The following is a 13,384-nucleotide window of genomic DNA, read 5'->3' on the forward strand; positions in this document are numbered from 1 at the left end:
GTAAACGTGTTAGTATTCCAGTCACACTTTTGTGCAGAGCGTCTCTCCTCTTCATACAGTAATTAATTTTGAGGTTGCTAATGCAAGTTGTAAAAAAAAAATTTAAAAACATGCACATTGTTGGCGGAAGCGAGAACGCCCCAGAGCACCCTGGGAGGGAATGTCAGGTGTAATTCTCCTTCCAGATGGCACCCCTACAGGTGAGGCAGTAGCCTGTGAAATTACATTCTAAATTACACTGCAGATGAGCAGAGCACACAGGGCTCTGCGTCCTGATATCTGTAATAAACGACGCGAGTCAGGACCAAGGACAGCTCCGGCGAACTTACAGGAGTGTTATATGGCACAGGGGAAACGGGCTGGGATGGAGAAGGGAGCCGGTGCACCTGTGCGGAAAGGGCAGCCAGAGGATAATGACCTCAGCGGGGTCAGGTCTTGGATAATATGCACGGTAACCATCCATTTGTTTCCTGATTTCAGAAGTGGCCTGCTGTGACTATTGCGGATGTCATTTAATACTCGGGACGTATCCGGGAGGATCTTCAGGCCTCACCCAGATTCCGAATAGATTTTTCAAAGATTCATGTAAAGAAAATGTAATCATTCACACCTGACAAATACATTAATAAACATATTAAACTGTCTCGTATGTTGTTAATTTCTTGTTTCTTTAATTGTACGTATTTCTTTTCGCTTGACTTTGACATCCAGTTTTAGTTTAGTTTGATTCATGACAGCAGTTTGGAGATGGAGTAATGTTTCTGGATGGGTCGTGAGCTCCAGTTGTATAAAATGGGAACACTTGAAAAGCTCCCGTTAAAGGAGCGTTTGTGATAATTTTTATGGATCCTGCAGAACGCGGCCGGGGAGAGGCTTTGTAGACCACCCTGGCACCGAGGTCTTTTTCAGTGTGCCAGCATGAGACCGGAAGCCAGTAAGACTGTAGTCACCCCACAACCCACTGAGCAGTACTTGAATAAGATGCATTTCTAGTAACAAACATTTATATAACAGAGGAATCCAAGCCCTCTTTCGTCTGAGAAGGGCACACACAAGAACAGTAGGAAACAATGGCTATATTTTAAAGATTTATTTTAAGATGAAAATCCTATCTTAGTGCACGAATATATGTGATCACTATGATAAAAAGACAAAGAGAATACGTCTGCAGCATTTATGAGTAATGTGAACAGCAGAAAACATTGCAACATATTGGCTGTTTTAACTTTATATCAACGCCACCCTCTTATCTTAGGTGTATTTAGCTAAACTCAGCACAAAAAGGCAAGTCCAGTTCGAGTTTCAAATATGGCTCACACTCTCATACCTCTCCCAACAATTAAGTTACTGTTCGATATAACAGCATAGTCTAGTCTGCTATCCTCGTCTCTGCTGAGAGGAAGGTTGAGGCGCCCCCGCAAGTGAATGATAACCCTGCCCCCCATCAGCACAAATAGGTGCAGTGATCCTGGCAAGAAGTTCCCTCCAGCCCCTAAATTATATATCATTATCTGGTCATTGTAGAAACTTTCAGAATAAGCAGCTAGCAGAAACCCACCTCATGCCATCGTATTTATGTTCATTATGTGAAATCACGCTCTTCGAATATTAATAAACAAAAACTTAAACTATTCGCTTCTATTGCATTATGTTCGCAATTCAATAACAATTACTTTGAACATATCCGAGCTGACTTGATTATCATGGTGCAGTGAAAACTGACCTTAAACTAACATGCATTGTGCAGTTACTATTTATACTTAAAATGATTAACATAGGCAACCTAAAAAGGGGGATACATAGAAGATAAAAGGATGGTAATTCTAACTTCTCCATGTAAAGGTATGCAGCTGAATGTCTGGGATTTGCGTTAACCTCAGTAGACTGCCTGCTGAAACTCAAGCAATTAATCCCAATTATTATACACAATATTTTATTTACTGCGGGCGGCAGCACACGCCGCATTACAAAAAAACCCACAATTCAAACGTTTGCTGATCATAATTTATGACTGGTGGCATAGCAATTTACCAGTGTGGAAAGGTAGTTTGGGGTATTTACGTTTATGGCTTTGAAACCCAATATTAGAAGTTTATTGATGGCCTTATTGTTTGCTGATAGCTAGGCGGCCTGGTGATAGAAGTCTGTCCGCGTGTTGGGGGTGATTAAAATGGGTCCTGCTGGCAAGTTTACAACTCTGTCTTGGGGCGTGCAATGATATGAGGGAGTCTAGTGAACTCTGTCAGTAGGTCAGCTTGCTGAGGACTAATGAAAAATATGCAGCAGAATGTTTGAACAGATCTTACTTATGCTTAGTGTTTGGAATCTTCTGCCTTCGACTATGCTGGTTATGAATGTTTCCATGCTCATTAGGGACCAACGTTTTCTCCCAGATTTTCAGCTGAGGGCTTTATGGTCAGCATGTCTGGAGGTAAGTGCACAGAGAAGGAAAGTAAGCCTGATGTATGCGTGGCAGAAACATACATTATTGCGGTTCTAGATACATTCAGCATTAGTGAGTGATTGGCCAGCAAGTGGTAGGTGGCTATGAGGCAGCTTGAGATTGGTTCTTGGAGCTGATGGGGGGGGGGAGTAAAAGTGGAGAACGAGGGAAAGCTTATGTATGGCCCTACCATCTTCCATCTGTTTGCATTCATTCTTGGGTAGCCATTTTCTCTCCATCTTAAGAAATGTTAGTATCTTTGGCTAAAAGTCTTATGGCTTTAGATCCCGTTGGTTTTTCGAGCGGTAAGTGACTCACTCTTAATTTGAATTTTAACAAGCATAATTCTTCCTCCTCGCACCTCCACCTAACCAGGACCAGTCATTGTGCCATAGCTTCTTCTCTTTATCGGGCATTTGACAACAGGTGATCTTTAGCACATATTTGAAACTTGCGCAGTCCTGCAAAAAGTTTTAAAATCCAAGCTGACAGTGACCTTCAGCAGTCCCTTATCGATTCTTCAGCTGGCAAAACCTCCAGTCTTGGGTTGTTTTCTTCTTAGCTGACCTCAGCGTTGGCTAACATTTCCCCCACCCTGCCAGCTTCCTGTCGATCATGTCCTAGCCTAGCCAAAGCTTATCCTGCTGATTACAGCAAATGCCAGTGTAATAAAACCGCTGAAATATGGATGTTTTTCACTTCGTAATTAACTACTAAAACTGATAACACTTAATCTGTGCCACTCCTTGACATTAATATGCTAAAATGAAGACCCCCTGCTCATATTGACTCCTTCCCTCAAACATGTTTCCATAAACTTGAAAAACGTAGCTGCGTTCCTTGCTGAACAAGGTTGTTTCCTTTTTCTGAGTGAACTAAGAGCATCTACTTAGGTTAACTTTCCCTAAAATATGATACAGCAAACTGACATGGTGCCTGAAGAATTTAGGTTCTTTAGTTCTCCTTTTTAAACATTTTCGACCCATATTAGATTATCCCACCCTGCCAAGTAAGTACTGTTAACTCTATTACAGACCTGTGTTGGAAATGCGAACTTGCTACATGTCCAGGCCGCCATCAGACACAGTAAAGGGAAAGATCACTCATTTCCAATGTTAGGGATCATCCAGGAAAGGCGACTTGAGGCATCACCACAGCTTGGATGCTGTACGACGTCTGTGGTTTTCAAGAAAACCAGTTCTCTCTCTCGAATCGTAGGCGTAACACTGAACTCCGAGCAGCTCTTCTCTCACTGCTTCCTGGTCAGCTGTGTTATGCTACCATTAAAGTCCACATTCATTGCACCCACTGCGTTGCTCCAAAAACTCAACATTTTCTGTTGTTTTTTTCACATATCCTTTATTCCTCTCATGATGTAAAGCTGTGTGAATGGAAAGCGACGTCTTGCTTACCTACTCCCAGCACAGCCGTCGGGTCTGAGCCTTTACTTTATTGCTTGAATTCAGTACAAGACGATGTGTGCTGATACATTTACATTGAATTCTACTAATGCACATTATCAATCCCCTGCTCTGTGACCACACCTGTGGTCTACAGGTAGAGCCCAGCTTCTTGTCTGATGGTAACACATGTGGGAACTCTAGTGGATAAAGATTTCTTTATGTATTCACTCACTATAACGATGACTAGGCAGGATTATACCATGTTTGGCTATTGAGGGCAATATTCTTGTACCTGGGCTTTCCTGAGAGGGAGGCGCTGGTTTCCAGTGGCTGCTCCTCCGCCCCACTGTTTTGCAGCAGTGCGAATAAGGGAAAAATAAAATAGCTCGTTGTTGTTATCATGTTATTTGCTCCTGCTGCCTCAGTTTGCGGGCGGGGCTGCTCTGCTCTCAGAGCAGGGGGAGGAGTGGTGGCACTATGTAAGTGCGCATGAATGTTTGGCAGGCTCTCTCGGGTTCATAAACAGTTATACTGACTTTGCATATTCTCCACCCAGGCTGCATTACAGCCTGGGTGGAGAACATGCCCAGGCTCGCAGGCCCTGCCTGAGCGCTGAACCACGGCGCCCAGACCAATCACAGCGCTGCATTGCAGCATTGTGATTGGCCTAGGGGAGCCTGGGTGCTTCCTGGATGCTCTGTTCCTGTTTGTGCCGGAGAGACAACGGTGAAAAGACGCAGCTAGGAGGTACGTGGAGAAGTGTGGCTCAATGGTTAGAGCGGCAGACCCTGATGCAGAGGTCTGGCCCAGACCAGGGTTCAATTCCTGCCTCGGCGGGTCTTGGGCTCAATTTCCCCGGACCCGATAATTCTCGCCTCGGTGCCTATTCTAATCATGGGTCCCACTCTGCAACTCTGGGCAATAGCTTGCTTAATCTCCACAACGGCCCCAAAAGCGCTAGGATGCCTGGCTTCACCTTGGGGGTGCCCAGGAGTGGGCACTTCACAGGGAAAGGCCAGCAAGGGTTCCACAGCGGTATGTGCACAGCGCCTGAGAGACCCTTTAGGGTATGTGCGGAGCGCTATATAAATGCACTACATTTACATTTACATTTATTTTTTCTTTATCCCCTCTCTCCACTCCAAACCCCCCGCTCTCCGCCCTGCCACCCCGATCAGTGCCGGCTGCCACTGCTGGTTTCTCCCGTTTGGATAGCCCTGAAGATTCACATCTTGACCTTTTCCAGTACCTTTTGCAGTGTCACTGGAGATTAAGGAATGTGGTTGCATAATACCTTAGTGGGACTGTGCCACTATGGCTTTGAGTTTCCAACTCATTTAATGCTGTTCTTGGTTACTACAACATAAATGAATTAAGATTACTTGTAAGAAACACTGGCCTGGTGCCTTGAAAAAGCTTCCGAAAGGTTAAACTTTTGTTGAGTTCTGTGCACCTATTTCGCAATTGGAACTATTGCAGATGTGAGGGACAACTCTATTCCGCCCGTCACAGATGCATAATTGTATTTGATTTCAGGGATATGTATGGACTGTCAAATGTTGAAAAGCTCCTCCGTGCTTTCGACAGCTCACAAGTGTTCATGGCATTTCACTGGAGGAGAGTGCTATCATTTGGAGTTAGCTAGCGTTCCGACAGACAGTAGACGCATACTGCCCAGGGTCCCAGAGGACTCCTCTGCCCAGGATACAGGGTCTCTTGGTTTTTTTTCTTTTCAAATATGAAGTTCTCAGGTGTGACTGTCAGTTATGGGGTAAAAAAAGAGTCCAAACTCTAGGGTGTGATTTGAGATCGTGAGGCGGGCACAGCGGTCTGGGTGCGGGTCTTTGATGAAACGGATTTTCACCCAGTGCAACGGAACTTACTCAGAGAGTGAGCTACCTCGAGCAGTGGCTTGTGGGAACAGTATGGTTTGGGTACAATACGCTATGCAAAATGGCCTAACTCCTTAAAAAGCCAAGAGAGAATAAATAATTTGTGTTTTTGTGTATAATCCCCAACTACAAGTTCCTTTTCAAATAGCTTTATTTGCCCAGTCAAATCGCATACAGCTATTTGCTTATCTATTCAGCTGACAACATTTAACTTTTACTTGCCTCTTCATGGCACCCATATTAAGCCAATTAAGACATTCAAAATTATTGTTTAATTTACATCCTATCTGTTCAGTGCTCATCAATGTTGCTAACTCATTGCTATAATGTTTCTGTCACAATTTAGGAAGTCATTGCTCAATTGATTATTGAACTGTCTTTAGGTTGCCTACTTAAAATATCTGCATGTGTAGCTTTAAAATTGGTGATCTACACATCTTATGACAAGTGTAAAAAAACCGAATCAGCAGTCTTGCATATTGTAAATGTGTAATATTGTGTGTTTTAAGGAGAGCCAATTGCATTTCTTTGCCAAGCGATTGCATCCCATCATTCGGTTTTGCTAAACATAGATTAGCGCTAGCTGCCCGCCTCTTTGTAAACTGATTACCGGATGTATACTTTTCTCTCTTTAGGGATACTTCCTCCTTTTTGAGTCAATGCTGGATTCCGTGATCTTCGCGAAGGACAAATATTTGGCAGAAGGCGGATCAGGTTGGTGTGAAGTTATTCTGTGTTGGAAAATGGCTAATCTGATGCTGGAGGAACCACATGAGACCTCAGCCTGTGAATAAGCTATGCTTGACTGAGAGAGTTCCCACTAGAGATGAAAGATGTTGCCATTAAAGCCAGCTTCAAGGCATCATTTACAATATTTGTAATAGGAATGCATTAGATCGGGTATTCAGACCTCGGAATTAATGATGTTTTCAGGGACATGGCATGAAGAATAGGCTTTGGAACTCTCTGTCTCTTAAATAAGATACATTTCCTCCCAAAAGGTATAAATCACTAACTTTTTTCTTTTATGCAAATCTATGCTTAGGTTCATTTTGTTAATGTGATGTTATATATTGAAATAATATGGTTTATAATTCCAAGTTGTTTGCAGGAATGCACTATATTGGCTTCTCATCAATGCAGTTTTGATATCCACAAGACTTAAGTGGTGTGAAGTGGTGCATCATGAACATTAAATTTAAAAAAAATGGTCTGTGGTACAGTATTTGTGTACAGCTCCATACAGTAAATGCACAACCACAGTATTCTGTAGCATCATAAATTGCAAGGCTGCCTAGGTGATGTTTTGCGGCACAATAATTTCTGCCGATTCGAAAACTAGGAGTCTGTCTTTCATTCATAAAATACTTTTTTGATACAGTTAGAATAGACAGTTGACACATTTGCATGCATGCTGCTCATCTACCTCAGTTCCCTGTTTTACCCCCTTCGTGTGGGCCAATACCCTTTTCACGCTTTAGTGTTACTTTTGTTGCTTTGAGTTAACCCCCTCTAAACGCTTCCTTTTGCACATTTGAGCCGACCATACCAGCGCTTCTTACTGGGGGTAGCGCTCTAGTCTTTTTGTGCCGACGCCTATTTAAGCGTCACCCTGAAGCGACCGCGCACTACTAACATTGATAGAAGTGACGCTCTGGGGGTGGAGATACAAAACGAGTTGGGAATTGCATTTTAATGTTGCCCGATTGTTGAATTTGATCCACTGCTTTTAAAACCTGTTTTTTTAAAAACTTTATTGCTGCTGACTGCACTTTGCACAGAAACGCTTCCTTTTGCACATTTGAGCCGACCATACCAGCGCTTCTTACTGGGGGTAGCGCTCTAGTCTTTTTGTGCCGACGCCTATTTAAGCGTCACCCTGAAGCGACCGCGCACTACTAACATTGATAGAAGTGACGCTCTGGGGGTGGAGATACAAAACGAGTTGGGAATTGCATTTTAATGTTGCCCGATTGTTGAATTTGATCCACTGCTTTTAAAACCTGTTTTTTAAAAAACTTTATTGCTGCTGACTGCACTTTGCACAGAAACGCTTCCTTTTGCACATTTGAGCCGACCATACCAGCGCTTCTTACTGGGGGTAGCGCTCTAGTCTTTTTGTGCCGACGCCTATTTAAGCGTCACCCTGAAGCCCGTCTGCACCCGTCCGCGACCTGACGCGGCCCAGGGCCCGTCCCCCTGGCCACACCATCTCTGACCAGTGTAGGACGATGGCATACACGAGGCAGGCGCTTCTACATCTGCGCAAGGTACCGCCATCGGGCTGCGCTCACACGCTGCACATGGAGCAATGGCCTTTGAAGTGTGTGGGGTGCGGTTATACTATGTGCAAAGATCTGGAGTTGTGTAAGGAAGGTAACGAACTTGCTTCCTTCTTACTGAATTGTCGATCGTTGAAACGCCATAGTTTGGATATATATGACTTGCTTATCGACGACAACCCTGACTTGGTTTTTCTAACAGAAACGTGGTTGGATGAGCAGTCCCTCCCTGACATTGTTGAGGCCCTTCCCGCTGGCTATAACATTCTCCAAATCAATAGAGGGAGTCAGAAGGGGGGGGGGATAGCGATTGTACATAAAACCAAGCTTACTTGTACTCTCGAGCCGACTGCCATCAATAATTGTGAAGCTGGGCTATTTTCCATCTCGGTTGGCCCTAACTGTACCATCAAGGGCTACCTTATTTATCGCCCGCCTGGTGCAGCGACTGCGTTCATTGAGAGCCTCCTTGAGGCTCTAACGCTCTCTGCTCTACGTCATAATAAATTCATGATTGTAGGAGACCTCAACATACATCTGGACGATGTCAAATGTAGAGAGGCTGTAGCCCTGATTAAATCGTTGGAAGCTCTTATGTTTGTGTTGGCCGATAACAAGGCCACCACCAAGCAGGACACTTGCTGGATCCTATCTTTACTAATTGGGAAGATATAAGTGTATCTGACCCGATTAAGATCGTATGGTCAGATCATTACTTGATCCCTTTTAAACTTAGATGTTTGACCAACAGAGGGTCCTTACTGAAACCCCTGGCTATTAGGCGCAGAGACTGGAGGAAATTCAGTCATGATGGATTCAGTCATGCCCTAGGACAGGGATACCCAAAACCCAGTAATAACCTGACTGAGGCGTGCAGGATGTATGACGAGTGGGTTGAGAGTGCATTGAATAAAGTTGCACCCTGGACTCAGAAAGCTATGGCTCGGAGCATGAAATCTGCTCCGTGGTTTACTGCTGAGCTACGAGCAGCCAAAACCAAATGTAAAACTCTTGAGCGTAGATGGAGAGTGGATTATGCCCCTTCACTACGCGAAGTCTACAAGAGTGAATTAAAGGCGTATCATAAACGAATCAGGAAGTCTAAAAGAGACTATTACAGTAAGAGGATTGACTGCTCAGAGAATACCTCTAAAGAGCTATTTAGGATCTTAAAGGAACTCTCCTCCCCGTTAGCTAGTTCAGGGGAAGCTCCCCCCTCGACTGAATCATGCAATAAGATCGCTGACTTCTTTGTTGGGAAGGTAGAAAAGATCTATGACTCTTTCCAGACCATCACAGAACACACAGATCGGCCCAACTCTTACCGCGAAATACAGGTTAAGAATACTATTGGGAAATTTGTGGTCCCCCAAACTGAGGAGTTAATTAATATTCTATCGAATATTCACTCTGGCTCGCCATTAGATGCTGTTCCAGCGAGGATTCTTCGCAGTCATCTCCCCCAGGTAGCTGAACACATAGGAAACTTGGCCTCTCTTTCCTTCCAAGAATGCTTAGTTCCGGACGACTGGAAACTGGCCCAAGTTGTCCCGATAAAAAAGAAAGCTCATATCAGCATATCACAACTGGACAATCTGAGACCTATCTCGCTCCTCCCCTATTGTGCGAAGGTAGTTGAGAAATTGGTTAACCGACAGTTGGTGAGATTCGTGGAAGATAATAAGATCCTTCACCCGTCTCAGTCGGGATTTAGAGCCAAACACTCGACAGAGACCGTTCTCCTTCTGTCGACGGAACTGCTGCGGTGCCAGGCGGATGAGGGTCACACGACCGCACTGGTCCTATTGGACTTAAGTGCGGCGTTTGACACCGTGTCACACTCCGTTTTACTGGACCGTTTGAGAGAGAAGGGCATAACCGGTCCAGCCCACGAGTGGTTGGTGTCCTTTCTTAATAACAGAAGATTTCAAGTGCACTGTCCACCGTGCAAATCCAGTATTAGATGTCTCAAACAAGGGGTTCCACAAGGCTCGATTCTGAGCCCCACATTATTCAATCTGTACATGGAACCTCTTGCTAAACTGGTGGAGTCATATGGTGTTGCCATAGTTTCTTACGCAGACGATACACAACTGGTGATCAGTCTGTCTCGTGACCCAGTTGTGGAGGCTGAGAAATTTTTGGCATGCCTGGTAGCACTTGATGGGTGGATGAAGCTGAACTACCTCCGCCTCAATGGCAATAAGACGGAAGTTCTTATTGTTGGTCCCTGTCCATCCATCTGGACATCCGCTTGGTGGCCCTTAGAACTGGGTTCTGTTCCTGTCCCGGTTGAAACAGTCAAGAACCTCGGCATACTCCTTGATTCCAATCTTGCCTACACTAACCATGTGGGTAATGTGGCTGGTAAATGCTATGGTATTCTAAAGGTCCTGGGGAAGATTCTTGACCTATTGCCTCCTAGCGCCAGAAAAACAATGATACATGCCTTGGTCACTTCCCATTTAGACTATGGGAACTCCCTCCTATGCGGACTAAGTAACAAAGGTCTAATGCAGTTGCAGCGCGTTCAAAGTGCAGCTGCTAGGCTTGTTCTGAACCTCCCTAGAAGGGCCTCCGGGAAAAATGCCCTGCGTTCCTTACATTGGCTCCCGATAAGGGAACGAATTACATTCAAAATGATGTGCATTGCCCATCGCATTGCTCATCTAAAAGCTCCTTCTTATCTACAAGCACTGCTTCCAGTCTATCGACCTTCACGCTCTCTTAGGTCAATGGGCAATATGTTGTTAGTTGCTCCACGGACTCACAGAGCAAGGATGGGAGGACGGTCCTTCCGATACCTTGCCAGTAAGGGCTGGAATGACCTTCCCATCGAATTGAGAATGGAACCGTCTGAAACGAGGTTTAGACAAAGGTTGAAAACCCGTCTTTTTCCCAAAACTTAATTTAGTATAGTTCTCCTGCTCTTCACTCCCCGCCATGATTGTTGCTTGTGATGTTAGTGGAACTGTCAGCGCGGGGACGCACTGTTCCGTGTGCAACCATGCGCTTAACAAATGCCATTAATAATAATAATAATAATAATTACCAGCCCCTAAAACTGGCTCTGGCTTGATGCATGATTTTTAGTACCAGGAAGATCTGCAGGTTCCTCAGTCACAAACTCCAGCTGTCCAGGCTTGATCAGTCGTGCCTAAACCACCACTACCCATGAGGATTACTCATTGTTTGGCCTTATCCTCTCTTTGCTGCCCAGCATATCATTCATAGTCAATCATGTTACCCGATTCCTGCTTCTCTCTCACCTCGATTTTCATCCGTGCTGGGTGATTCCAAGGCTAACGAGGAGGGTTCTGTAAATCAGACATCACAAAAGGGTGAAGTGTTATTAGCCGGTTCTCTGACAGAATATCGATGTAAAAAATGTCAACAAAAAAATATAGAATGCAAAAATATCAACTCCATATACTTAAACTGGTAAGTACAAAAATATCGGAAAAAATATCGGATGTTATAAATATAGTTGTACAAAATATCGATTTATATACATTAGTAAATAGTGGATTTAATATACATTTTAACAAATGAACTTAATTTAAAAAAATGTAAACACCTACATAATAATCAATATATATATAAACTATTCATTTTAATGTGTTTCATAATTTTAAAATTATATAAAAATCTACATATATATATATATATATATATATATACACCAGTGACATAAACACTATTAAAAAATCCATTCTATTATAAATTAAACACTTTAACTATTTAAAAATCTTTAAACTTAAATTTACCACTCCAGTCAGTGCATCAGTAGTGAAAGTTTTGGATAGCACAGGGGCAAAAATTACTATACCCAATCGAATGAGTGTAAATAGTAGGGAAAGTGTTGGATAGCGGAGAGGTAAAAATGACTATTCCGATCCCCAATGCCTGCAACAGTAGGGAAAGTGTTGGATAGCGGAGGAGTAAAACTTACTTTTCCCACTCCAGTGAGTACAACAGTAGGGAAAGTGTTCGACAGTGGCGGAGTAAAACTTACTATTCCCACTCCAGTGGGTGTAACAGTAGGGAAAGTGTTGGGTAGTAGAGAGGTAAAAACTACTATTCCCACTCCAATGAGTGCAACAGTAGGGAAGGTGTTGGATAGCGGAGAGGTAAAACCTACTATTCCCACTTCAGCAGTAGGGAAAATGTTAGATTGCAAAGGGGTATCAATTAATATTCTCACTCCAGTCAGTGCAAAAGTTATAACCAACAAAATATTAACAACACAAATATTAACAACACAAATATTTAAAAAACAAAATAAATAAAACAAAATATAAATATATAAAAAAATTAAATACAAATATATTTATTACAAATGAAAACGACCTATACATTTTATATTAAATATAATAAAAAATAATGGTTAAAGAAATATTTTTAATTAGAAATTACTTAGAATCTAAAACATTATTACATCAATTTACTTTTTTATTTTCTACCCAATAACACCACACAATTCACAACCCACATCTAGATTTTATCAAAAAAATTACTTAATATAATTAACATAATTAATTACCAATTAAAGAAATATTAATTAAAATACAAATTAAAACTCATAAAAATTAATAAACTTCCCACACTTTACTCCTATATTCCCCACAAACCACTGGTCAAATTTAACTGTAAAAAAATGTATTGCACAATTAAAACTTATTTTCAATTAAAAACAAATAGTATATAAAAAGTTCTTAAGTAAATTAATTTACTCCCCAACCTTTACCCTTACAAAAGTAAAACCCACACACAAAAAAAATAAACAACTGCCCTAGTTAAATATCAATTAATTAATTAACATTAATGATCAAGCAATTAATAATCAAACATAAATTACTTCCTTACACTTTAAGGAAACCCCATAACCCACACCTAAAATTAATTACACAAATTCCATATTTAATTTTCAATTAATTAATCAATATTTATTACGAACTAATTAGTAATTAATTAAAAATAAATGACTACCCACCCTTTACTCCATAAACCCCACAACCCACATCTAACAAAATCACACAATTACCATTATTATCAATTAATTAGTTAATATAAATTAACAACTAATTATTATTAATTAAACAAAAATTACTTTCCACCCTTTACCCCTATAAACCACTCAACCCACCCCTAAAATTCATTACACTATTTCCATAATTAATTTCCAATTAATTAATATAAATTAATTAATTATTCATTATTCAAAAATAAATTACTTCTCACCCTTTACCCCATACACCCCAAAACTTGCAGCTAAATATTTTTACATAATTACCATAATTAATTCTCAATGAATATTAATTAACAACCAATTAATAATCAATTACAAATAAATTATTCCCCACA

At 41.8% G+C, this 13,384-nt stretch overlaps 1 protein-coding gene across 1 annotated transcript in view; it reads left to right on the top strand.

Moving 5' to 3' along the window:
• The window catches only part of PRMT3 (protein arginine methyltransferase 3), an 881,955-nt gene that overhangs the window by 396,822 nt on the left and 471,749 nt on the right, over positions 1 to 13,384 (top strand). Inside the window, exon 11 of the mRNA XM_085643603.1 lies at positions 6,374 to 6,452. Coding sequence (XP_085499729.1) covers positions 6,374 to 6,452 — 79 coding nt within the window. The remainder of the gene's footprint in view (positions 1 to 6,373; positions 6,453 to 13,384) is intronic.

This window comes from Triturus cristatus, chromosome 3_1, assembly GCF_964204655.1.
Source record: "Triturus cristatus chromosome 3_1, aTriCri1.1, whole genome shotgun sequence".
Taxonomy (NCBI): Eukaryota; Metazoa; Chordata; class Amphibia; order Caudata; family Salamandridae; genus Triturus; species Triturus cristatus.